The sequence below is a fragment of the Beta vulgaris genome, chromosome 3, assembly GCF_026745355.1.
Source record: "Beta vulgaris subsp. vulgaris cultivar EL10 chromosome 3, EL10.2, whole genome shotgun sequence".
Taxonomy (NCBI): Eukaryota; Viridiplantae; Streptophyta; class Magnoliopsida; order Caryophyllales; family Amaranthaceae; genus Beta; species Beta vulgaris.
This window is the reverse complement of record NC_079204.1, coordinates 32,726,605-32,754,392: the sequence shown is the minus strand read 5'-3', so window position 1 is coordinate 32,754,392 and position 27,788 is coordinate 32,726,605. Positions and strand designations below refer to the sequence as shown.

Sequence of the window (27,788 nt, the reverse complement as noted above, 5' to 3'; positions counted from 1 at the left end):
CGCCGGAAACAGGGAAGGGAACCGGAAATGGAGAAGGGAAGGGGAGGGGGCGCCGAAAACAGGGCTGGGGCTCCGAAAATTGAGAAAGGAAGAGCAGGGGTCGCCGGAAATGGAGAAAGGAAAGGGAGGAGGTGTCGGAAATGGAGAAGGGAAGGGGAGGGGGTGCCGGAAACAGGTATTGGGCGCCGGAAATGGAGAAGGGAATGGGAGGGGTCGCCGGAATTTGTTGTGGTCACAGGCTAAGGGAGGGGAAAGGAGGGTGGGATGGGTGGTAATGGTGGGGGAGGATTTGGGTTTTTTTTTTTAAATTTCAAAATCAGTTTTTTGTAATTGAAAAATCAGTTTTTAAATTAAAAAATGATTTTAAAATGCAATAAGGTTGAATAAAATTAAAAAAATAGAGTAGAGGGTTACCAAATAGAGGAAAGATAAAAATTGTCTACCAAATAGAATTTAAAAAAGTTGAGGGTCACCATATAGAATTTTCCAAAATTTTTTCGAAAAAACCTCTGGTGCGCCCGCACCTCCACTAGGTGCGCCCGCACCAGATCCTCCGGAAATTTTCATTAACAAACAGAAGGGTCTGGTGCGCCTGCACCTCTTCGTGGCGCGCCCGCACCAAACGTTTTCTTAATTTTTTTTCGTTTGGTGCGCCCGCACCTGGAGGAGGTGCGCCCGCACCAAACTCGGCTGGGCAAAAATGCGGCTTCAGTTATATTTTTCTTCGGCCTTCACATCTCCTTCCCTCATATTTTCGAACATACTCTCATACTCACTCACTTTCTCTCTCTTCCTCCTCTCTAGATCCGGCCACCACACTCATTTTCCGGCGACTTCCGACGACTTTTCTCACTGGAATCTTCATCACCTTCCTCTCTACAACATTCAAGAGCAAAAAAATTTGGGATTTTGGAAGGTTTTGAATTTCTAGGGTTTCAAATTTGGGGATTTTCATCTTCATGTTGGTAACTCTTCTTCTCACCCTTGTTTTTCATCTATAATCTAGTTATTTGGACTTCTAGTGTGTTTCCTTTTAGATTGCATGCTTATTTTCCATAAATTTTTGATTATTCATGAACTTTGCTCACTTTTGTGCTTGATGTTGTGATGAACAAGTGCGATTTCATGTTTTATGTGATAATTTCATGATATTCTGAATTTTTGTGAAATATATTGCGTGAATTGCTAAGTGTTGTTGATTATCTTGCACTTATTGTGGTTGGTTTGATGAATTTGTGTTGAGAAGCACTTTCTGAGTGGTGAAATTCTTGAAGTAACTATACTTCTTGCTTGTTAGCAACTTGGTTGCTATTGCTTGTGGATTGGTTAGCTGGTAGATTTTAGGTTTAGTTTTTCTTTCCTTTTGATTTTCATTTTTTTGTGTGTTTCTTTGTGTGGTTGATTTTCATTTTTTTGTGTGTTTCTTTGTGTGGAGAGTCAGTTTTGTGGTGTGTTGTTGCAACATACCGTCACTTATCCTTCCCCTTTTTTAAAAAAACAATTTTTTTTTACCACCATGGGAATAACTAGTGGTGAAGGCTCTTCCTCTCGGTTTAAGAGAGCAAAGACCGGGTCCTCTTCACAAGGACCCTCGTCTAGCTCTAATCCCCCACCCCTCTATGCTCTGAAATTTCCGAATGCGACTCAAAAACAAATTTTTACACGACATTCTGAGCACACACTTTGTCCCACGAAGTTCTATGACTACACTACCTGCGTCAACCTTAACATCGAATCGATGATAAGGGAGATGACAGATAATGTAGGGCTATCAGACTTCCTTGCCGTCCGTGAACCTACTTATGATCAACTTACACTCGAATTCTTGAGTACGTTGAACATAAGTAGGGAGGAGGACACAGGTGTTCTAACTATTCAGGGTCGTATGTTTAGTCAAGTTAGAACACTCTCTTTCAACGAATTCTATGAGGCATTTGGGATGGATTCTAGTTCCCCTTGTGATGCCCCTTTGGGCACCATTTGGCAGGGGTACAATGAGCAGGAATGGTGGGCTAAGATCACCAATGGCACGACTCCGTTTCGGGCGAACTCGTCCAAAGCGTCGGAGATCATCCATCTTGCTCTCCGATACTTCCATAGGATGTTGGTTTACACCATCTTTCCTAAACAGGATGCCGGGCAGTTGAGGAAGGACGAGCTGCTGGTTCTTTGGTTGGCCACTGACGGGGCCCACCATAGAGCCCGAATTAACTTTGCTGCTCTCTTCCTTAACCGACTGCAGGAGATTTTCAAAAGATATTTTTTATATAGTTAAAATCAGATTTTATCCGGTGTAATTAAAGGATAAAAGAAATCTTTTAAACGCGTTTTAAATAAATTTGGCAAAGGCACGTCAGGAGCCAGGCTCGTGCGCCCAACGCACCAACCTGTTAGAAAGTCAGCAACAAAATACAAAAGAGATGAGGAAAATCGAAAATAACATAAAGAAACGAAAAATACAAAAAACATAAAAGAGAGGGGAAGAACACCGACCTGGTGATGCCGAAATATGGTCGGTGTGGCCAAAAAACGGCTCGAAATTATTCGAAAAAGTCAAATCTGAAACCCTTAAAAAGCGACCAAAATTAATTGCCCAAAAACCTTACAAACTTGGAAAACAAGTTAAAATAATCACTCCACTAGCTTATTAGATTAAAGAAACATTAAAGATCTAACAAGTTTGAAGCTTTGAAATGCAAAATGGAGTTTCGAAGTATGAGAGGAGAGAGAGAAGTGAAAACAACGGAGAAAGAAACAAATGGGGAGGAAATATAAGCGTCATTGTTTTTTAGGTCATTTAAAGACATGCGACTCACGCGCCATGTGGTCTAGGCGCACCGACAAACCTTGTGTCTGACGCAAAACTCTGCATCCAGCGCAACATCCCTCGCCAAGCGCAGGGATGTGCGTCTGGCGCATATTCCTGTACATCACGCTTGGGGGTTGCTTAGCCAAGCGAGGCCCACGCGCTTAATCCCAAATGATTTCAAATGTTCGTTACGACATTATGCGAGAAAATTCAACTAACTTTCAAAAGTTTGCAAAAAAATACGATTTTTCCATCTTACCAATTATCAACGTTTATCACTCAAGAGACAATGAATACTCAGTAAAATCGTTGATGAGACACAAACTGTCGATAACAGCACACAAACTGTTAGGTCTGGGAACCACTTTCAATCAAATACACAATTTACCCTGGAGCAGGAGAAACAATAGCTCATCCCTGTGGAGCGAGACAACCAATAACTCTACGCAATTTACCCTAGAGCTGGACAACCAATAGCTCAGCCATGTGGAGCGGGACAACTAATAGCTCTACACAATTTGCCTTGGAGCGGGACAACCAACAGCTCAGCCTTGAGGAGCGGGGCAACCAATAGCTCTACACGATTTGCCCTAGAGCGAGACAGCCAACAGCTCAGCCCTATGGAGTAGGACAACCAATACCTCTACATGATTTTCCCTAGAGCAGGACAACCAATTGCTCAGGCCTATGGAGCGGGACAACTAATAGCTCTACACAATTTGCCTTGGAGCAAGACATCCAATAGCTCAGCCCAGTGAAGCGGGATAACCAATAGCTTAGCCCTATGGAGCGGGACAACCAATAGCTCTACACAATTTGCTCTAAGCGGGACAACGAACAACTCAGCCCTGTGGAGCGGGACAACCAATAGCTCTATACAATTTCCCTGGAGCGGGACAGCCAACAACTCAGTCTTGTGGAGCGGGACATCCAATAGCTCTACACAATTTGACCTGGAGTGGGACAACCAACAACTCAGCCATGTGGAGCGGGACAGCCAATAGCTCTACATAATTTACCCTAGAGCATGATAGCCAATAACTCAACCATGTGGAGGGGACAACTAATAACTCTACACAATTTACCATGGAGAGGGACAACCAATAGGTTAGCCCCGCGGAGGGGACAACTAATAGCTCTACATAATTTTCCCTGGAGTGGGACACCCAACAGCTCAGCCTTGTGGAGCAGTACAACCAACAACTCAGCCTTGTGGAACAGGACAACCAATAGCTATACACAAACTTGCCCTGGAGCGGAACAACCAATAGCTTTATCATCTCAATTCCACCTATCATCTTATTTTTGCAAATTTACAATTACATTGCAAATATATTTCATGTATGTATGTTCCTGAATCTTTTGCTTGTTTTGCAGGTACAAGCGTAGAAGAATGATTTTGGATTGTAGAGCATCTGAAATCATTCTCCATCTCGACACGTGTACTTTAGCTTTCGATTTTGCAAACCTCAGTCAAAGTGGGGGCTTCTGTAGAGCCATGATCGGATCTCCTCGTTTAAAGGTCCAATGATAAAATATACCGCGATATTAGTTGGCACGGCCTAATGGAGGAGCAATTCGAATAACTAGGCCATATTTGTTTTGAAATAATATTATAAAAGCCCAATTAATTATCCATGATGTTTAATTGTAAATTAAACCTCTAAAATATTTTAAGTCCATTTTAAAGAGCTTAATTGAATACTTATTATTTTACTAAATATTTTCATAAATACTTTTATTATTGTCTTTAGAGCATAAATCAGATTTTGATTCCGTAAAATTCAATCTACGGATTTTTAGAGATAAAAATAGCATCTTAAAAGCACGCATAGAATTGAAAAACGAATATATTAGAATATGCGCCTGATGCGACGGCTGCGCTCAGCCGCCACGTGCGTCCAACACATTGGCCAGATCGCGTCAGACGCGCTAATGGGTGACTAACACATGTACTTGTGACTCACACATAGTCCTGTGTTTGACGCAAGTCCTATATGAGACGCAAGCTACTTTTTTTAATCTTTACAACAACGCGTTTACATGTGTGAGCTTTTAACTGGATGTACCATGTCAGGCGTGCCAATCTGTGCACGACGCGTGTCATTGCACCTGCCACGTAGGCCTGCGCCTAGCGTAGCACACGCGTGCAGCGCATGTTCCCTTTTACCAATAAATATAGACGGATTTCCCGAATCAAAGACGGTTAGAAATTATTATTTTAATGAATACAAAACTCACGAATACTTCCGAATACTATTACGAATCTCAAAATACTTACACCTGTCAAATCAATTCCAATTATTGATCATACTATAAAGTTGGTTCCACGATTGCTCCGCCTGAAAGTTGTTACGCTCTTCGATCTAAACCGCTTCAAAACGAATTTAAAATAAAACCTTAACAATTGAGTAGTCAAATAAACGCGCTCACACCGCGTGTAGGCATTAAAAATATTTAAAATCCACGCCTACAGGGTGTTAGACTAATATTAGGCCATATTATTAGCCTATATTGAGGAGAGATTATCTTGATTGTTTCCTAATTTATAAGGATTTGCTAATTGCCCTTGTATATATATATCTCATTCATGATTAATGAAATCTCCAAGCTTAACCTAATTATTAGCATATTGACTTTGATATTTGTCCATACGAAAAATTTTGAACTCTTCATAGGCTTTCTCATCTATACAGCACGTCTTGTGTGTGGCCGGTCACACGCGAAATTACAGGTGTGGCTGCACGCGACACGCTGTTAGCACGTCAAGTCATTTTCAAATGGTCATATCTCACTCGTTTCTCATCAGAATTGAGCTTTTGACCAGACGTTGGAAAGCTATCAAGCCAAATTTTCATCTCCAACTTGAATGTTTCTAAAATATTAAGTGTTATGTGAGATATGACCTTTTGAAATTGACCCTTATGCACAAACACTTATAAACAAATGGAGTTACTCGTATGAACGGATGGAGTTTACTCTTATGACCAAATGGAGTTACTTGTATGAGTATGTAGTTACTTTTAAAAATAAAAGGGTGTTACTCCTATAAAGAAATGTGGTTACTCTTATAAGCAAACGCAGTTACTTTTGTGAACCTTTGGCGCTACTCGTATGATTAAGTGAGGTTACTCGTATAATTGATGGAAGCTACTTGTATAAATAAATGAGGTCACTAGTATCAATTGATTATGTTACTCATAAGATTAAATGGGATTACTCATAGATTAAATGACATTTCTAGTATGAATTAATTGGGTTACTCATATGATAAAAGTAGGGTTACTCATATAATAAAATGGGGTTACTTTTGTGAACAATTGGGGTTGCTTGATCAAATAGGGTCATCCTATGATTAAATAATGTTAATATTGTGAACTAATGAGGTTACTCGTATAAAAAAACGAAGTTACTTTTTTGAACAAATGAGGTTACTCATTTGAATAAATGAGGTTACTAACCAGTTTACTTTTATGAATGAATGAGGTTACTCGTTTGAATAAATGCGGTTACTTTTGTCAACCTTTGGGGTTACTCGTATGATTAAATGAGGTTACTCGTCTGATTTATTGAAGTTACTTATATAAATGAATGAGGTTACTAGTATGAATTAAATGAGGTTACTCATAAGATTAAATGAGGTTACTCATAGATTAAATGACATTACCAGTATGAATTAATTGGGTTACTCATCCATCTCCCTCAAAATTGTTCACAAAAGTAACCCCATTTTATTATATGAGTAACCCAATTAAGGATTTCCTAATTGCCCTTGTATATATTTCTCATTCATGATTAATGAAATCTCCAAGCTTAACCTAATTATTAGCATATTGACTTTGATATTTGCACATAAGAAAAAATTTTGAACTCTTCTTAGGCCTGCTAATCTATCATTGATTAGTTACATGAAATGTCATTTAAAATAGAGATGTGCAAGCACTTTCACTACGACCATAAAATTATTGAACTTTTGCTCCAAAAACTAATATTTTTAAATTGTACTATCTTTAAATCACCAAAAGCTAATAAACGGGTTCAATCAGAAATATTGAATTATTAACGGTAAGAAATATGGCGGGTGGAAGAGGAGGACCATCATTCGAGTCTACACCATCATGGGTTATTGGAAGCGTGGTGTTTATTATCGTTGCCATTTCTTGGGCCATTGATAAACTTCTCATGTACCTTGGTCAGGCAAGTCTCTCCCTTTTTCTCTTTTCCCCATCCTTTTTTAAGGACCTTATGATGTGTTTGGTTGAATACAAAATTATTTTTATGAATTAAAAGTCCAGATTTCATAATTTGTTTGGTTTAGTAAAGTTAAAGTGAAAAGAAACCAAAGGAAATTTTGGCATTCCTTTTGTACAAAATGAGAAAAAAAAATTCTAAACCAAATGAAAGAAAATTTTGAATTACTTTTCGTATAAAATGGTTTCCGTCCAACCAAACATAGTTTTAGTCCATGCAAATTTGTCCAATTTTAAAAACTAAAAGCAAGAAAACTTGCAGAGGTTGAAAAGGAAAGAAAAGAAACATCTTTATGAGGCCTTGCAGCAGATCAAAGAAGGTGATGAGATGATGAGTTCCATGTCATCTTTTTCTTGTACTGTTCTTTCTTCATGGTCAGGGATGTGCTCTAATGTTATTTTTCTGTTGCAGAGCTGATGCTATTGGGGTTCGTATCACTGTTACTCGCTGTTTTCCAAGATAATATTGCAAAAACCTGCATACCAGAAAAGTTAGCCAAGAAATGGATCCCTTGTGATTATGATTATGATGATGAGTCAACCAGTAAAGCTACCACCCATTTCCAGACCTCTCTCCTTTCCGCTGGAGGAGGTCGTCTTTTAGCTGAGGAAAATACCATTTCCACGTGCCCAGAGGTTGTCATTAACGTACCATTTATCTTTAATTTTTAGCCTATGTAATACTCAGAAAGTGTCAACACATCTAGTATTGGACATCCAATACTATAGAGTGTCTTGTAAGAGACAGCCTATTTTTAAATTAAAATTAGGCAAAGGTAAACCCAATATTTAAAAGAAAATCAACTCAATAGTGACTAGGTTAATTTCTTTCGGTGACTAGTTTTAATCCATTTAGTGACCAGGTCCACTTTTATATTAAACTTAGACCGTCTCTTTTAATAATTTTTGCCAATACTAACATGAAATTGTAGAGATAATATTTTAGGAAGTTGCCTAATGTTAGGATTGTATCTTAGTTAGGTTTGTTTAATATGGGACTTGATGATGAATGATGATAGAGAAATGGTCCACGGTTGGTGGACTGAGGAATAAGCTTTGTTGTCCTCGAGTTATTTTTACTAAACTGCACTTATTTTAGTCAACTGAAAATATTTTTGCAGACTCAACTTTTTTTATGAACTAGTTTTTGCTGGAGTTTTTGTAAGCAACTTATGTATACTGATGCTAACTTTTTTTTGGGTTGAACTTAGCTTGTTATATGCCTTAACTTGAACTTAACTAATACAAGTATTTGCTAAAACTTTCTTAATAAGTTGAGAAGAACAAGATAAGGAAAGGCAATAAGAAGAAAGACTTTGAACAAGAACAACAAAGAGAAACTTCCTAGTACAGGAGGGAAAGAACAAACACAGCAGACGAGGGAGTAGATACGGTCGCTCACTCATGTTTTATTGTTCTGCAGGGAAAGACTTTTCTTGTATCTGTTGGGGTACTTCATGAACTCCATTACCTTATCTTTATATTAGCAATTGTGCATGTGGTAAGCTGTACAATCACATTTCTCCTCGGAAGACTGAAGGTAACATATCTGCAACTCAACGCCACTATGAGAGTTCTAGAAATCTTTAAAATCATACTTACCTCCGTTTCTTAATAAGTGTGACATTTCCCTTATTTGGAATAGTCACAATAAGTAATGTTTCTCTACTTGGGTGCATTACAAACTGTAGATAAGTCAGTGGCGGAAATGGGAGGAATCTATTAGAAAGCGGATTGATGTCATCGGTGGTAATCCCTTTTATGCTTCCTTCCTTAGGATCGCTGTGAGCAAAGAGTTGTAATTAAGTTCCTTTAATGATTTAGTGCTACTCTTAGACTTGTATTAAGGTTTTTAATCATGATCTCATCTTCTTAGACAAGGATAGATTCATTGATATCCGAAGCCTGACATTTATTAAGGAGCGGTTTGAAGGTGTTGATGCTAACAAAAGAAACTATGCTGTAAGTATATGATAATATGAATTATATATAGCGCTCTTGACATTCGTCTTCAACCAATTTTTGCCGACATTTGTCATTCTGATATCTTATATTTGAGCATGCAGATTTCATTCTTGAAGCACCTAGCTGGAATAGTAACAAAAGCAGATTATACAGCAATGAGATTGGGCTTCATTTTGGTATCTTAAAAGTTGAATAGAGTTCAACGTTTAGAATTCTCCGCTTGGTAATTGGTATTAAATTTTACGTGATGTGTTCATAACATTATGATCCCTTTTGCCATTTTAGACACATTGCAATGCAAATCAAAAATTTAACTTTCACAAATACATGGTGTATGCTTATGAAGCTGATTTTGAGGAAGTTGTTTCAACTAGGTAACCACATTTCATTGAAGTCAATTAACCTCTATTGGATATCTGAACCTCAATCGTCTCTCACTCTCTCTAATACTTGCAAATTTCTTGTTGCAGTTGGTTCCTTTGGATATTTGTTGTTATTTCGTTGACACTAAATGTGGCAGGTATTTTACTGTCTCTCAAATAATACAAGAATGTTCTCTGTTAAGTTTTGCTTAGTTCACCCGATCTCAGGACTTATTGCTTATTTCAGATTATTTCCTATCAGTAATAACATATTCAGATCAAATAAAAAGAGAAAAAATAAGTTCAGAACAGATTAGGATAAAAAGTTCAGAACAGGTTATATAAATTTATATCAGATCTCTATTATATAAGGCAACACATGGGGGACACCAAAAAATAGAAAAAAGAATAAAAGAAAAAAAATAGGGAGATAACTAACTGTTTTATTTTGAATAAAAAAAGGGGGAAAAGTAGGACATTTAAACTAACCATCAATTTTTTCTAAAAAAAATGTAAAGACAGTTTTTCTACTCAATTAATTTCATTTTCTACTTCATATACTATCGCACGCATGGCGTGCATGTAAGGCTAGTCTCAAATAAGTTAAAATTAGATCAATACAAGTATCGTGAACTCAACATAGCCTTATAATTCATGTATCCACATGATGTGTGTAAGTATTTTTGACCGCATTAGCACTTGTTGCAGGTTGGAACATATATTTTTGGTTATCATTCTTCCCCCTGATTGTAAGTAGCAAAAACCAAAGCCTACGCATACTTATGAATGCAATATTAGTACATAACAATTATATTTAAGTCTAACTTCATTCTGCAGCTCTTACTAGTGGTCGGAACCAAACTGGAACAAGTTATCACAGAGTTGGCAATCTATGTGGCTCAAAGACATAGCGTGCTTGTTGGTTCTATAAGTATCCATCTTTCAGATGAACACTTTTGGCTCAGCCAACCTAGATTTCTCCTGTCCTTGATCCATGTCATTTTATTTGTAAACTCATTTGGGTTTGCAATTTGTTTCTGGATGCTGGTTAGGCTCTCAATATTCAACTACAAATTAAGTCCCAAATTGCAAACTAAACTTAGGCTCCGTTTGGTAGAGTGTAAGACATTTTCAGCGTGTAAAATGATTTTCATGGAAAACAATTTACAATGGAAGACACAATTTCAAAATTAGTTTTCCGTTGTTTGGTTTCATGTAAGAAAAATGATGAAAGGAAAGGAAAATGAAGGGGAAAATAAGGAGGTAGTGAGAAGAGTGTACAAGAGAGATAATGAAAATAATTTTCCCTTCATTTTGAAAGAAAATGATTTTCGATCATTGAGATAGTAATTTTACCCTAAGGGAAAATGGTTTTACGTTCTTTTGCCAACCAAACAATATAAATTTCAAAATAGAGGAAAACAATTTTCCAGAAAAACGTTTTACGCCCTACCAAATAGAGCCTTAGTGAAACTCACAGATGTTGTCTCTTCGTTTATTTACAGAGATCTTGTCTCTTCGTTTACTTACAGATTAAATTCGGTATTAACTCGTGTGTCATGGGTGAAGCTAAATATGTCTATGCAAGAATACTTATAATGTAACATTTCTTCAAACTATTTATTGACCTTATATTTAAGATATTATGCGTGATTAAATCTTACCTCAATAATTTTCTTGTTGAAGGGTGGTCGTTCAAACCATTTGCAGTTATAGCACTCTACCACTCTATGCAATTGTAACACAGGTAATTATAAGTCATCATCTTTAAGTTATCATTTATCTTGTTACTTGACACCTTCATTTACCTTGGGTGTATGTTGAATCCTGTAATGACTGACACAACACATCTCTTGGATCCTTCATTTCAAACAAGAACATGATATTTTCCAATACGTAGACACTAGATTCGAATAGACCGTTTATCTTAGTCGAATAGCATAAAATATATATCTTTATCTTTGGTACAAAATGATTACTCCCCCTTTCAAAATATAAGGGATTCACGCTCTACAAAAATTTACTTTGACCACAAAGCTACTCCCTCCCTTTCAAAATATCATTGGATTCGTCTTGAAAATACTATAATAACATTACTTTTTGAAATTTTCTACCAACATATATTGAGAGCAATTAACGGTCAAAGTTCGAACTCGAATATCGTGCGCGCCTTATATTTTGAAACAGAGGGAGTAGCTTTTTATATACTCCCTGTGCCCTAAGCACTGGGTGCATTTCATTTTCTTCAAGTCAATGTTCATCAACCTTACCATATTTTTTCACTAATGTTTACATAGAATAAGAAAGTATTGTCATACCGTATCTTGTCACAACTTTTACGAATTTTCATCTTTATAGTAGTGTTTAATTAATTACCAAGGACCCTTTGGTAAAATGGTATTGACTTTTTACTTCGCACATGGGAGACCAAGGTTTAAATTTTGGTGGGAGCATAATTTTAATGTTGGGGCCTAGGGGAGGGGGGTGTTGGCTCTTGTTGGACTTGAGGATGAGACGATGAGTGATCTTGTACCAAGGCCGCCGAGAGGAACAGAGGAATTCTTCTTACCGAGGGGTTTCATAAGGGCCCCCCAAAGAAAAAGTAGTATTTAATCAAAGATTATTGAGTAAATGTGAGTGTTGGAGACTGTGTAAAGAAAAAAAAATATATCAGAATAAATCTAATAATGCTGTATTTTTTCATTGAAGATGGGAAGTTCCTTCAATGAGGAGGCGATGGAAAGGCATGTCTCTGGTTCTAGCTATCATCTTACAGAAGACAAGACTCCTGGAGATTCTACAACAGCAGCATCTATTCAGATGGCAAATCCACGGGAAAGTCAAGAAATTTTTTTAAGCGCAGAATTAGATCTTATCACTACTAATAATTGATCAAAACAGTAATCTAGAAAAAGTTCTCAATGTAGAATAGAGGCAGTAAAAGTTCATGATTTCTTGTCAAAAACTAAAAATAAATTAGTTCATGATTATGTTATCTCAATATTATTCGAATATTCGATAGGTTCAAATATTAGAAGTAATGTAATTATGGACTTGTTTTACTCCTTGGATTGGCCTTCCAAATTGTATGATGGAAATTCTCAATGTAAGTGTATCAGTAAAGCTAACATTTATCAGAATTGTGCTAACAATTAGGTCTGGTGTTTATTAAACATGTTTGTACAAACAAGTTTGTCTGATGTTGATGTACATTCTTTTTTCTTGGCAACGCGAGATTAAAGATAAAGTTACGAGCCCGTTCGCCCAGTCCCTAGAGGCAGCCAACACATGGGGGTCCTGGACGTATGCTCAAGCAACTAGTATAATACACTGAAAGAAGCAGAAGATAAAGGCATTTTTCTAATATCCAAGACTAAGAATTTGAGAAACATATCCGCCTTCTTCGGCTTTTTGAAGCAATGGACATTTTCTTTCGAATATGTCCATATGATAGTAGCCTTATCACGAACTTCGGCCTTCATTATGGCACTCCATATTGCAAGGAGTTCCACTAGGAGTGCAAACTTAGATATATATAGCTTTCTCCAAGAGCCCTGTTATGGTTATGTCCAAAGACCACCTAACCAATACCAGCGTGTGATATCCCAGATATTTTGTTCAATTTTCAAGCCCCATCAATTTTAATGAGGACAAAAGAGGTCTGGTGACTGGTGGGCAGTCTCCCTCGTTCTCCAAGATAGAACATCCAGCTTCGCCCTATAGCTCTCCTTGGCTTGGCGCTTGTTTGGGCCCTTGTCGTGCTCCGAGGTACGTCTCTTCCTTTCTTCCCAACCCTCTTGTTTCGGTGTTGAAACAATTGACGTCCTCAGTAGAGTCTGCCAAAGAAGTGGAGTGACGTCCTTGCTGTGTGACTGCACAATACGCAAACGTGAGCTACCCTCGGGGTGGTTGTGAGGAAACCCCCTCCAACGCTCAAGTCAGTAATGGTCCCACTGGGATTTAGAGAGAGAAATTAAAGAGAGGGAGATAAGCTATTTTTAGTGTGTGAGACAATGTACCTGCAGAATAGTACTAGTGGGGTATTTATAGAAGTATTATTCCTCTGACAGGGTGTGTAACCCTTCGACACGTGTAGGGTTATGATGCACTTGACAGGTGGGAAGATTCCCTTACTTTTGTCTTGTTAGGTGTCCGCCAACGTTGCCGGTCTTTGGGGATGAACTGACTTTTGTGGAGATGTGGATGTCTTTATCATACTCGCGTCCTGTACCATGCTCGCGGACACTTTATGTGTGGCTGCTAAGGTACTTGGGTTATACCCATACAACTAGCCCCCAGCATCTTTTGGGGTCTTGACCGCTAAGGATGTTGTTGGATGGACGCGAGTGCTTTTGTTACATTTAATTTTTTAATGGGATAAATCTGATGGGTGCCACGTGTCACTGTGGGGAGTTGAAGAATTTCGAAAAGTTAATGATTGCTTTTCCCGGAAATCCCGCCCAATACTTTATTAGGTTTTACTTTCACCATGACACTTGGCACGAATCTGAGGAGGAGTTGAAGAGTTTATTTAATCTCAGCCACTCGTCCGTACATAAATACATGGGCGGTTTTTTTTCCTGAGTTTTTACCCTTTGCTCAAAATAAAGAAAACTCCTCTTCTTCCTTTTTCTCTCTGACATAACCTCCATAACTTGAACCTGTATTACTCAAGAACTGCTCTTTCGGTGCCCCTTTTTCCTCGAAAAGTTAACCAACCTTCTAGTTTCATCTTTCCGGTTCTAGTGCACTACAAATTTCCCTTTTTCTTGACTGCCATTTTCAGGGTTTTTTTTCTTCGTTTTGAATATCGTGGTTTTGCAGCGGTTCTTCGGTTAAAGGCTCTAGCTTTTGGTGTTGCTTTGCTGTTTGGAGACTTAGCTCGCTTTTTCCGGCACCTTTGCTCTTTGTTTTCTCCCTTTTTCCGGCGACCCTACGCTTCCAGGTAACTCTTTGATTTCATTCCTCATTTCGTTAAGTCTTTTTCGCGTACACTCATCATGTACGACCGTTAGGGTGTCGTCCGACTTTTACGACCGTTTACAGGAGTCTGTAACTCCTAACCCTCCTGTTGTTAATCTAGGTGACGACAGCGACTCGATTGCTACTGTCGTGGCCTGCGACGACAATGTTGAGGCTGTCTACCAGCGCCGGACTGGTGATGCTGGGCCTTCAAAGGTACCAATGGTCGAGGAGAGTTCTCAGTATGACCGGGAAGAAGAAATTACTGTCGGGCCGGGAACTAATGCGCTTTGACTGCCTGCAGATGCTACCACTAGTCCTTTAACTGTAGAAATAGATGGACCATGGCGTCAGGACGCCTTAGACTTGGCGTATCTGAGGGTGGCGCGGAACTTGTATCATATGCCGTCCACATATCGGCTGATTGTGCCGTCAGAGGGATCGATCATAACCGAGTGTCCTCCCGGCCATGTGGCCGTTTATACTCACCGTTTTGAGTTCGGACTTCGTTTCCCTTTGGATTCTTTTTTGATAAAAATTCTGAATGCGTTCAACGTCTGCTTGGCGCAACTAACTCCCTTGACGATCCGCAACTTGATCGCGTACATTTGGGTTGTACGCTTTTTGGATTTCCCTTAGACGATTAATCTGTTTCGTCATCTTCATTGGTTGAAGAAGAATGGGTCTTCCCGGCTGGCTGGATGGTGGTCGTGAATGACATCCGACAAGAAAATGACCGTCCAGCCTAAGATGACCGGTTTGAAGGGCTGGCAGGACGCCTTCTTTGGTTACAAGTGCTTGAGGACTATCCCATGCGCCGCCATTTCACGGAGCCCTCCCCCTATATGGAACATCTGCCTCTGGATCCGCTAACTAATGAGGAGTTAGCGGCCTATGACTATTTCAGCTCCGAGGACTACATCATTACTTATGATGATGGGAGGACGGTGAAGTCCAAGGAGCCCCTGTACTGGCTTCCTCATTCAAAATATATTCTAGGGACAAGCCGTTGTCGGCCTTCCTGCTGTCACCCGCTCATGAGAATGGTAAGCATTGCTATCAGATTGGTCTATTTGATGATGATAGTAAGACTTAACAGGTTTTTGTTTTGCATGTATGTAATTTTGTAATCTTCTTATTTGTTTGTTTGCAGGCTTTGATCATCTTAATCTTGGTATTCTCGGTGTTGACGATGATCTTCGACCCCTGACTCATTTACCTCCTGCTCCCCCGTCCGACTACGAAACAACGCATGACATCACCAATGGTCGTAGGGGCCTAAACCGCAACGGTCCTCAGAACATCCGTCGCGGTCGTGGGGCGACAACTAGTACTCGGGTTCCCGTCACTGGTGCTGCAGCTGCTGCCAGCACAAGTGTGCCGCCATCACCTGCTATTCCCATCCGGTCCACTGCCGGCTGGACCTTGTCCAGGGGTGGTTTAACAAGGAGGCGGCCACGGGAGCCGTCCGCGGCCGACACTGCGGCGAATAAGAGGAAAACTGTGGAGGACCCTGGCACCTCGACCGCCAACGAGGTAGTCCAGGTTGAGGACCTGGATCCGGATGCTCTAGGGGAGACTTAGGAGCAGGCTACTGTAGCTACCGGCCCGGGGCCTCTTAATGGCTTCTTGGTAGTCAGGCTCTGTCTCTTCCATTAAGGAGAAGATAAGGGAGTTGATTACCAAGACCAGCTTTCTTTCTGACCTCTCCCTTGGTATTTTTTACCTGTACCGAGAGTGGATAAAGAAGAAAGAGGTGCCACTAAGTGATTCTGTGGCGGCCGCGTTTTCCCCAGAACCTGTTACTACTGGGAAGATTTATCGACCTGACTGGGACGTCAGGGAGGATGAGTCTCTCTACTCTGACATTCCAGAGAACGGTGGCATCCTGGCCTACCGGATTCTGAAGGGTATGCAATTACCCTTAGACAGGCCGTCAGGGTCCTTGATAGCTCCTTCAGCTCGGTTGGCTCATGACCAGCTTGTGGTACGTTTGATCTGTGCTATCTCCATTTATTTTTATTTTTTTTTGACTTGCGTCCTCTTTCTTTTTACAGGCCAAAAATGCTGCCGTCGAACTGATTGAGCAATATCTGGGGTATCAGAGGTTAGCGGACACCTATAAGACTTCTTTGGAGACTTGCCAGGGTCTGCTCAAGGAGGTGGAGGATGAGCTAGCGCCACTGAAGGATGAAGTGGTTACGCTGAGGAGCAGAGCAGCCTTGTTGGAGGAGATAGAGGAAAATGTCAAGGCGTTGGCTAAAGTCGTAGAGACCACTAATGTTGAGAAGGAGGTCGCTGTCCTGGATGCCTCTGTTGAGGCTGAAGCTCGGGGTTCCGCCAAGGCAGTTGCTGAATTCAAGGCCTCAGATGGATACGTAAGGGACCTCCACAAGAGGTATGATGGCGGCTGGGCAGCTGCCATGAGGTGTGTTTGCAAGACCGTTCCTGGCTTTGACTGGAACGTTATTGAGGACGCCTATGCTGCCGGCCAACATCTTTCACCCTTTGAGGAGGATCCTAACTTCGCGGACGAGGATGCCATTGCTGACGTGGATCCCCGAGAAACTCTGACGCCAAGACCTCCTCCCTCTTGAAGCTTTTGGCGGCCATCTTTCAGCTCTTCCTGCTCCTCGAAAAGTTTTTAATTTTGTATTTTGTTCTTGCAACACTTTTGGATATTTTATATTGTAATAAGCCTTTTGCTGGCGTTTGTAAACAATTAGTTTTTAGTTTTGCTAAGTACTTTATTCCAATCAAAAGCCTCTTTTTACATTGGCCGCCACTAGTATATCTTTTTGTAGTTGGCCGCCAAGCCAGTACTTTTAATTTTATGGAGAAGTACTTCCTTATTTCCTTGTTTTCCTGTTTTTCTTGCTATGTTGGCGCTTGTATGCTTATGTGGTTAACCGCCTTTTCCAGCATGCTAGGTTTGTCATGTGACCTTTATTGCATTTAGCCTGTTATATGGCGCTCGTTTTAGTGCTAGGTTTGTCGTATGACCGTTAACACACTTATCGTGTTATATGGCTTTTTATTTTGGTGCTAGGTCTGTCATATGGCCGTTAACGCACTTAGCTTGTTATATGACTTTTTATTTTAGTGCTAGGTCTTTCATATGACCGTTAATGCACTTATCCTATTATATGGCCTTTTATTTTTGTGCTAGGTCTGTCATATGACCGTTAACGCACTTAGCCTGTTATATGGCTTTTTATTTTTGTGCTAGGTTTGTCATATGACCGGTAACGCACTTAGCCTGTTATATGGCTTTTTATTTTTGTGCTAGGTTTGTCATATGACCGTTAACGCACTTAGCCTGTTATATGGCTTTTTATTTTTGTGCTAGGTCTGTCATATGACCGTTAACGCACTTTGCCTGTTATTTGGCTTTTTAGTTTTTTGTGTTAGGTTAGTATTAAGACCGTTAACGCACTGAAACAACATGTGAGAATAAAGATAAGAGATTTAGCAGAACGTTGGCAAAAGTTATATTATTCATGTAACTTAATCAAAGGCTCTCGACCCATTACATTCTGCTTAACTAAACATAATACTTCTTCAAAACATCAGCATTCTAGTAGTTTTTGAGTTCTTTTCCGTCCATTCCCTTAAGGACAAAGGAACCAGGACCGATCTTTCGAGCAATGACATATGACCCTTCCCAGTTAGCGGACAATTTTCCTTCAGCGTGCGCTTTCCCGGTAGCGGCCTTTCGTCGTAGGACTAGCTCGCCCTCTGCTAATGGCCTTTCCATGACTCTTTTTATATGCTTTGTTGATCCTGTCTTTGTACATTACTGCTCTCAGTTCTGCCCTTAGTCTTATCTCGGGCAAGAAGTCGAGATTTTCCCTTAATACTTGATCATTCTTCTCTAGGATATGATGTTTAATCCGGTAAGTGGGTAGCCATACCTTCACTGGCAATACTGCTTCTGCGCCAAAGGCCAGTCCGAAAGGGCTTTCCCCTGTCCCCTCTTTTTTAGTTGTTCTATTTGCCCATAGGGTACGGCAGGTACCATCTCGACCCACTTCCCTTTGAACTCATCCAACTTCTTCTTCAAAGCATTCATAATATGTTTGTTAGCGGCCTCTGCTTGACCGTTACTCTGCGGATGATATATTGCTAAATAGGCGAATTTGACCCGAAAATCCGTGAGAAAAGCTTGGATGGGACGACAATCAAATTGAACTCCGTGATCGAACACGATTGCTGCTGGGATTCCAAATCTAGTCATGATATTCTGCCAAATAAACTTCTTTATCTGGTTTGCCTTTATCTTTACTGTCGGCTCCGCTTCAATCAACTTTGTAAAATAGTCAATTCCCACAATAAGGAAGCGCCTGCCTCCCGTCGCGGTAGTGAATGGCCCCAAGATATCCACCCCCCACTGAGCGAACGGTATCGGGCACAAGATTGGCTGCAAGTCGTTCGCGGGTCTATTTATCACATGAGCAAATTTCTGGCATTTATCACACTTCTTCACGTAGCTTTGTGCATCAGCTAGCATGCTAGGCCAATAGAATCCGGCTCTTCATGCCTTCAGAGCCAGTGCCTTTCCTCCAATGTGATTTTCGCAAATTCCTTCGTGGATTTTCTCTATTATTTTCACGGCCTCAGCAGCTGTTGCACATTTTGATAACGGCAAGCTAAATGACTTTTTGTACAGCTCGTTCTGGTATATTACATACCAATTTGACTATTTTCGCAGCTTCTTAGCAGACATAGGATCGGCCGGGAGCACTCCTATCAGCTTGTATTCCACTAGCTCCGTGAACCACTCCCCTTGCTGATCTATGCTGTTTATCATGACTACTTTCTGAGCGATGCTTATTTTCTCTTTGAGGACGTCAATAACCACCATCCCTTCAATAGTGACAGAATCTGAGCTGGCAAGTTTTGATAGTGCATATGCTTTTATATTCTCGGCTCTAGGGATTGCCTCTACCTCAAACTGCTCAAGCTAAGCTATTACCTCTTTGGCCTTCTCCACATACTTTATCATATTGGCCTTTCAGGCCTCGAATTCCCCTCTAAGTTGGCCGCTAACCAACTATGAGTTTGTTTTTAGAAGAACGCTCTTAGCTCCTGTCGCAATACACATTCTCAGTCCGGCAATGGCTGCCTCATATTATGACTCATTATTTGAGGGTGGGAATGAAAACTTGATCGCGTATTCAAAAATGTTTCCTTCTGGGCTGGTTATCACGATTCCGGCCCCTGCTCCACTCGCGGGTGAAGACCCATCAACCTCTAGCAGCAATGATTCTTTTTCTTCCATCTCATCCTCTTCATATGCTTCTGTTATGAAATCCGCCAATGCTTGGGCCTTATGGCCGTTCGCGGCCTATACTGGATATCATACTCCGACAACTCAACGACCCATTTTAGCAAATGCCCAGAGGTATTTTTTCTTTGCAGCGCTTTCTCCAACGATTGATTCTTTAACAATTGTATTGGATGGCAATCAAAATAGGGTCTACGCTTTCTGGCCGCTATGACAACTGCCAACGCCATTTTCTCAATCAGCTGGTAGCAGCTTTCTGAGCCGTTAAGGATATGGTTGACAAAGTATATGGGATGCTGCTGCTTCTCTTTTGTTACTAGCAATACCGCCGCTACAGTTTTAGGCGAAATCGAGATATATAACTGCAATGTATCTCCAGTCTCGGGCCTTGATATTGTTGGCAGTTTTGTTATATGTTCTTTGACGGCCAAGAAGGCTTTACTATGCTCCTCTCCCCATTCAAACTTCTTATTTCCTCTTAGAAGTGTGAAAAATGGGAGAGCCTTATCAGCTGATTTTGAGATGAATCTTATCAAGGCAGCCATTCTTCCAGTCAATCTCTGGATGTCCTTGACCCCTCTTGGCTTCGGGAGCTTCATGATTGCTTGAACCTTGTCTGGGTTCGCATCAATGCCTCTTTTGCTGACCATAAACCCTAAGAACTTTCCTGCTCTTACGACAAAGATACATTTCTTTGGGTTTAACTTCATTTTGTATTTTCTCAACGTGCTGAATGTTTCTTCCAAATCCGCCAAGTGTTCACGGTCAGTTTTACTTTTCACAATGGAATCATCCACATATACTTCTATGTTGCGTCCTTTCTGGTCCGCGAAGACCTTATCGATCAACTTCTGATAGGTCGCGCCAGCGTTTCTCAAACCAAAAGGCATTGCCTTGTAATTGTATACACCTCCATCTGTAATGAATGCCGTTTTCTTCCGGTCTTCTTTCAGCAAACTAATCTGATGATACCCCGAGAACGCGTCCATAAAGCTCAGCAAGGCATGCCCGCTAGTGGAGTCTACTAGCTGGTCTATCCTTGGCAAAGGGTAGCAATCCTTTGGGCATGCTCGATTCAAATTTGTGAAGTCCACACACATGCGCCATTGGCCGTTGGCTTTTTTAACCATTATTACGTTCGCCAGCCATTCTGGATAGTCGCATGGTTCAATAAAGTCGACAACTATCAATTTTTCCACCTCCTCTTTGATTGCTTTGTTCTTCTCGGTTGAAAGTGCCCTTTTCTTCTGCTTTATTGGGCGGACTGCGCTATCGACATTTAGACGATGAACCATCACGGTCGGGTCTATTCTCGGCATCTCATCCGCCGATAATGCGAATACGTCAGCATTTTCTCGAAGGAGAGTTACCATGTTGATCATGACCTCTGGGTCCATGTCCATCCTGACAGCGACCGCTCTAGCAGGATCATCTTCCAGCATTTCTTGCCTAGTTTCACCATCTGGCTTTGGTCTCGGCTCATCCTCTGGCTGGGATTCTAGATCTTCCAGTGGGATTATTTTACCCTGCTGGACTGTTTCCACCTCATCTGCTTCATTGTTTTCTTTCTCTTCAGCTTGGGCTTTTTTCTGGGTCCTTCTTTGCTTTCTTGATGGCGGGTCGAAATTTTCTATTGGGAATCTCCTGGCGGGCTGTGTGAGTGCTGTTCGGTAACATGACCATGCCATCTCCTGATTACCCTTCAATCTCGATGTAAATTCGCCATTGGACATATACAGCATTGTCAGATGGTAGGTTGACACGACACCTTGGACGTCATGAAGGAAGGGACCCCCTATGATAGCGTTGTACGCTCCCGGGACATCCACCACCAGAAATTCAGCCATGACATCTCTGGCCGCGTCATTTTCTCCAATGCGCAGCGGGAGCGAGATTAATCCTTCTAGTACAACCAACGCTCATGTGAATCCAATAACCTAGTATCTGACCGGCTTCAAATACTCGCGTCCTATCATGAGTTTCTCAAATGTTGATAAGTACAAGCTGTTTGCAGAACTGCCTCCTACCAAGATTATGTGGACGAGGCAGTTTGAGATCTTCAAATTTACCTTTAGAGGGTCGTCATGAGGATAGACAACATGCCTGACGTCCTCAAGAGTAAATAACATCGCAGACATTGATGGTGTCTTCTTTCATGGCAGACTTTCATTGAAGTTGACATGATGCCTGAATTCTTTCAAGCTTGCTTTCCTCCCATTTATACTTCCTCCATGGATGGGACCACCGCTAATTACATGGATCTCGCTAATCCGAGACTGAACAGTACGGCTTGCCGGCTTTATCAAATCTCCCTCTTTAGTCTGAGCTTTGTATTGGCTGAAGTAACCTCTTCTTATCAAATCCTCCAAATTGTCTTTTAGATGCCGACAATCTTCAATCAGATGGCCGCGATCCCCATGGAAATCACACCACTTACTCTTATCGCGGTTCTTATGGAACATCTGTTTTGGACGCTGCCATTTGTCAATATCTTTGTTCATTAGGAAAATCTGACTTCTTGAGGTGGTGAGTTGAGTGTACGCATTAAATCTCTCCTTGCTTTCACCCCCTTTTGGTTTCTTTTCTCGCGGTCCCTCCAATCGCGGTCATACCTCTCATTTTCTCTTTCTCGGTCATTCCCTCTTTTGACCATGTTCGATTCCTGCCTTCTTTCATCTCGACCGCGGTCACTCTCACGAAACCTTTTCTTTTTTCTACTTATCTTCCTTCTTATCAGATTAACGGTTGCCTACTGCCTTGTCGAACACTTCTCCTCTGATGTAGTCATTAGCCTTGCCAAGGACCGGACCCAAAGATGTATAAGATTTCCGGCCCAGGTAGTTCCGGAATGGCGACCCCTCTTTAAGCCCCGTCATCAGAGCTAAAACGGCCACATCCTGCTGCAGTCGGGGAATCGAGACCGCTTCGACATTGAAACGGCCAATGTAATCCCTCAAACTTTCATTTGCACCTTGCTTGACAGAAAGTAATTCTCCAGTAGTACGCTCACGGCGCCTATTGCTTACAAAGTGTGTTCTGAATGTGGATGACAGCTGAGAGAAGCTAGAGATGCTACCTGGTTTGAGACTTTTAAACCACATCTGAGCTATCCCGTTCAGAGTGGACGGGAAGACCTTGCACCAGATGGCGTCCACCTATGTGTAAAGGAACATATAGCCTTCATAAGCCGCCACATGATCATCGGGATCAAAGGTGTCGTCATACTTAGAGGACGACATCTTGATTCTTGTCATGGGATGGTTCAATATTTCGGGAGTGAAGGGAGATAGCTTAGGCTTAATAAGAAGGTGACCCCCTGCCGAGTAGTTACTAGCACCGCTGGCACTGTACTCACAGCGGGAGTAACCCTGAGTCTCCTCTTCAGAATGGTACAACTCCTCTGTCTCCAAAATCGCTTCCTCATAGTCAGACCGGTCTATCCTCCTCTCTATCTCACGTCCTTCTTTACCCAAGGATTGTATCTTTCGGAGCGGGGTGCCGTCAGCGTTCCTACCGGCCGTAGCCAGTGGTCGCTTACGGGTTCCGCCAAGCTGTTGATTGGGTGGAGTGCTTTGTTGGTGATTACCAGTTAGCATCTGTATAAAGGACGCTACGATTTGTAACTGTTCAGGATAGAATTGACTCAGCTGAGCCAAGTTAAAAGGTACGTTACTGTTCGGAGTCTGCTCTTCAGGCGTCCGATAATTGAACTACGGGTTTCCTATCGCCCCAGTGATAACTGGCTACGATGATGTCTGACCAACGTCCATTTCCTGGGTACCATGACCGGTATTGTTTGCGCCACTGGTGAGGTTGCTAGTAGCTCATCAAATGGTGATCATGAGGTTTTGCTTGCTAAAGGTATGGGGGACAGCCAAGGGAGGTTTAGTGAAGCACATGGTCCGAGTTTGGAAGCTACAAGGTGGTGCATGGTGGTCATAATACAGTGCCAACCACTGTCCGGCATATAGTGCTAGCCACTGTTCAAGCAGCTATGGTAAAAGATTGACGTGGAAAGTGGTAGTATTAATCTCCTAGTTCTGTTAGGAGAATACTAAATCATGTTGGATTAGTAGTCGTTCTTTAGAGTCTTTGTTTTGCTTGGAGTCTTAGGAGTCATGGTTTTTCCTACGTTCTTAAAACGGGGGATTTTACGTGACTCAAGGGTGTTAGGAGTGTAGTACTTAGAGACGTGTTCTAAGCCTAATTTGGGTTATTTTATCTTCCTATAAATAGCTTAGATTGTACACTATTTTACCAGAATAAATAATATCCAGAGTTTAAAGAAAGTTTATGCATCAAATTGGCGACTAGTTTGTTTGCTTGTTTGATCAAATTGCCGAGGGATTTCTTGTGAGTTTCCAAGTAAATCTTCGAAGAGTTTGTGAGTGTTGTGAGTATTCCAATACTAACAAATTTTAAGCCTTAGTTTAGGGTCCAAGAACCGAGTTCTTGAATCTTAACTAAACGTTTCAAGGAATAGAGTATTCTTCTTTGATTCTTTATCTTTGAGTTGTAAGGTGTCAGATTACTTCTCCACGTTACACATCAATTGGTATCAGAGCAAAGGCGTGACTTTGAGGGAATTGGACGTGCCAAAGTTGGTGACTTTGGTCCAAGAAGGATCCTAGAAGTACAAGGAGTGTTCGAGCAGTTTTTTTCGAGCAACGTTCGAGGGGTTCTTGGTGGTTCTTGGTATTTCTTGGTGGATCTTGGTGGTTTTGGTGGTTGACTTCATCATGGGAGACAACAACCAAGAAGGATTAATGAGTTGCTCAGCACAACTTACACCATGCAACAAGTCTTGGCCACGTTAACCGTAAGCACGCTAGGCAAAGACAAGGAGAGGAAGAACGATGGTGGTGCGAGTGATCGAGGGATGAAGATTGACATCAATGACTTTGATGACACTTTAGATCCTGAGTTATACATGGAGTGGGAGAGATCCATTGAAAGTTCTTGAGTATAGAGAGACGCCGGATGGAAAAGCAATTTTCAATTGCCAATTAAACTAACCAAACACGCTGGATTTGGTTGGAGGGTGTTCAAGCTCAAAGAAGGAGGGATGGAAAAGGAAAGATTCAATCTTGGCCAAAGCTTAAAACGCACCTAAGGAGGAGTTTGCCCCTACCAACTTTAAACAAACCTTGTATGTAAAGTGGAGCACTTTGAAGCAGGGGTTTGGGAGTGTAGAAGACTACATCAAGGAGTTCGAAAGACTAGCCATTGTATGCGAGATTGAGGAAAGGGAGGAGCAAAAATTGGGCGTTTTTGGCAGGACTTAACAATGATATCTATGAAAGGTTGAAGTACATCCCTACATCACTATGACGAGGCATGCAAGTTAGCCATGAAGTTTGATAAGCATAGGAAGAAGGAGAAAGGGTACAACCTATGAGAAGGGTGGTAGTTCGAAGTTCAAAGGTACCTATGGGGGAGCAAAAGAAGGGGGTTCGAGTGTCAAAACACCTAACCCTAGAGGACTTGAAGGAGACAAGGGGAAACAATTGGCTGTGGGAGGTAGTGATCTTTCCAAGATCAAGTGTTTCAAGTGTCAAGGACACGGCCACTACAAGAGGGATTGTCCTAACCCTAGGGCACTTACCCTAATGGAGATCCAAGCCATAGGCATCCAAGCCTTCACTGATGAGGAGGACGAGAGGAGTGAAAAAAAGTAGATCTAATGGAGAGTAGTGATGAAGAAGCTGAAAAGTGCGGTCCAGAAGAGGAGAGAAGCCTCATATTGGGGAGGGTCATGCATATTCAAGTAGCCAATCAACCGGAGCAAAGGGAGAATATCTTCCGAACCAAGTGTAGGGTGAATGGAGAGTTGTGCAACTTGATTATTGATGGAGGGAGTATGACTAACGCTGTATCTAAGGAGTTGGTGGGGAAGTTGAGCCTGAAGACTACTCGACACCCTAGTCCCTACAAACTAAGGTGGTTGGATGAGCAAGGCACTTCTGTGAGAATACAAGCATTAGTAGGGTTCCAAATAGGGTCCTATAGGGACGAAATCTTGTGTAATGTTTTGAAGATGGATGCGTGCCATATACTCCTAGGGAGGCCATGGCAATACGACAGGCAATCGAAGCACAATGGGGTAAATAATGTGTACACTATTAGGAAGGATGGAGTGAAGAAGGAATTGATTCCTTTACCCCCTAAAAGACACAACCCTCCTACAACAAGCAAACCAAAGAAGACTCTTTTGGTGGGAAGAAAGGTGATGGAGAGGGAGATTGACGAAGGCAAATCTTGTTACATGCTATTTAACAAGGAAGTGGTGGAAGGGCTAACAAGCAAGAGTCCTAAATTAGCCAAGTTATTATTGGAGTTTGAGGATGTTTTTTCGGAGGATTTACCACTTGGTTTGCCACCAATAAGAGGGATTGAACATCAAATAGACCTCATACCAGGAGCACCTATCCCAAACAAGCCTTCATACAGGGCCAATCCAGATGAGACCAAGGAGTTGCAAAGGCAGATAGGGGAGTTAATGGAGAGGGGATACGTAAAGGAGAGCATGAGCCCTTGTGATGTGCCTACATTGTTGGTGCCTAAGATGGAACGTGGAGAATGTGTATTGATAGTAGGGCAGTGAATAATATTACTATCAAATATAGGTTTCCAATCCCTAGGCTAGATGACATGCTTGATGAGTTATGTGGCGCCAAATTATTTTCCAAGGTAGACCTTAGGAGTGGTTACCACCAAATAAGGATGAGGGAAGGGGATGAATGGAAGACGGCGTTCAAAACTAAGCATGGGCTGTATGAATGGTTAGTGATGCCATTTGGGCTCACTAATGCGCCAAGTACCTTCATGAGGCTGATGAATGAAGTACTTAGGCCCTTTTTGGGGAGGTTTATTGTCGTATACTTGGATGACATCTTGGTGTATAGTAGAGACAAGGATTCACATTTGAAGCATCTAAGGGAGTTGTTTGAGGTACTACGAAAACAAAAACTTTTTGGGAAGATGGAACACCTTCATGCAAGGAGAGATTAGTTTCCTTGGTTACATTGTGACGGATCATGGCATCAAGGTGGATCCATCTAAAGTTGAAGCCATTAAGTCATGGCCTATTCCAAAGACATTGACGGAGGTAAGGTCTTTCCATGGCTTAGCTTCATTCTATAGGAGGTTCATTAAGAACTTTAGTACATTGTTGGCTCCCATCACTGAATGTACTAAGAAAGGGGGATTTGAGTGGACTAAACAAGCTCAAGAGGCGTTTGAAGAGGTGAAGAGTAGAATGTGTAGTGCTCCTATCTTAGCATTACCAGATTTCACTAAGCCCTTTGAGGTAGAATGTGATGCAAGTGGCAAGGGAATTGGGGCAGTTTTGATACAAGAAGGGCGTCCCATTGCCTACTTTAGTGAGAAACTTGGAGGTGGAAAGTTAAATTATTCGACTTATGATAAAGAGTTCTATGCTATGGTGAGAGCTTTGGATCATTGGAGTCACTATTTGTGTCCCCAAGCATTTGTTTTGCATTCGGATCACGAGTCCTTGAAATTCATTCATGGACAACATAAGCGCAGTGCTAGGCACGCAAAGTGGGTGGAGTTCATGCAATCTTTTAACTTTGTGGCTAAGTACAAGGCAGGAAAGGCTAATATTGTGACGGATGCGTTTTCTAGGAGGCATAGCCTATTGATATTACTTGATTCTAGAATCCTTGGATTCGAGATAATAAAGGAGTATTATGTGGAGGATCCAGCTTTTAAAGAGCTGTTCAAGGAGTGCTCGAAGGGGCCACAAGGAGCCTACATGGTGAATGAGGGATACTTATTCAAGGGCAATAAGTTGTGCGTACCTAAGTGTGCTATAAGGGGTCTATTAGTGAAAGAAGCGCATGGAGGAGGCTTGGCTGGGCACTTTGGATTTGCTTCATGAGCATTTCTTTTGGCCACGCATGCTAGGAGATGTTCAAGCACATTTGGCGAGGTGTGGTGTGTGTCAAAGAGCAAAGAGTACCTTTCATAAGGGACAATATAGTCCACTACCAGTTCCAGAGAGACCTTGGGAGGATGTGAGCATGGACTTTGTGGTTGCTTTGCCTCGCACACAAAGGGGTAAAGATGCTATCATGGTGGTAGTAGATCATTTCGTACCATGTCACAAGGTGGATGATGCAATTAATGTG

General features: G+C 41.5%; 2 protein-coding genes and 1 pseudogene across 2 annotated transcripts; 2 read left to right on the top strand and 1 right to left on the bottom strand.

Annotated features, from left to right (window-relative positions):
- Positions 1-6,805: 6,805 nt before the first annotated feature.
- LOC104906705 (MLO-like protein 1) lies at positions 6,806-12,517 on the top strand. The gene is made up of 14 exons (XM_019252449.3): positions 6,806-7,006; positions 7,322-7,379; positions 7,472-7,695; positions 8,483-8,599; positions 8,751-8,808; positions 8,936-9,021; positions 9,126-9,200; positions 9,310-9,398; positions 9,495-9,544; positions 10,095-10,135; positions 10,224-10,433; positions 10,919-10,986; positions 11,073-11,133; positions 12,096-12,517. The coding sequence occupies exons 1-14, from the start codon at positions 6,884-6,886 to the stop codon at positions 12,276-12,278; spliced, it is 1,443 nt and encodes a 480-aa protein (XP_019107994.2). The 5' UTR covers positions 6,806-6,883; the 3' UTR covers positions 12,279-12,517.
- A 9,856-nt stretch (positions 12,518-22,373) lies between these two features.
- On the bottom strand, positions 22,374-22,736 carry LOC104906704 (uncharacterized). Its single transcript, XM_010695496.2, has one exon. It carries the CDS (start codon positions 22,734-22,736, stop codon positions 22,374-22,376), a length of 363 nt encoding a protein of 120 aa, XP_010693798.1.
- A 2,582-nt stretch (positions 22,737-25,318) lies between these two features.
- On the top strand, positions 25,319-27,538 carry LOC130590795 (uncharacterized; annotated as a pseudogene).
- The last annotated feature ends 250 nt before the right edge of the window (positions 27,539-27,788 follow it).

What these genes read in the sequence shown, in the direction of transcription:
- LOC104906705 (XM_019252449.3), top strand. Translation starts at nt 6,884, where the DNA reads ATGGCGGGTGGAAGAGGAGGACCATCATTCGAGTCTACACCATCATGG. An exon ending in CCATTTCCACGTGCCCAGAG is followed by an intron (nt 7,696 to 8,482) that starts GTTGTCATTAAC and finishes ATTGTTCTGCAG; the next exon opens with GGAAAGACTTTTCTTGTATC. An exon ending in TGAGATTGGGCTTCATTTTG is followed by an intron (nt 9,201 to 9,309) that starts GTATCTTAAAAG and finishes TTGCCATTTTAG; the next exon opens with ACACATTGCAATGCAAATCA.
- LOC104906704 (XM_010695496.2), bottom strand. Translation starts at nt 22,736, where the DNA reads ATGTGGTTTAAAAGTCTCAAACCAGGTAGCATCTCTAGCTTCTCTCAG.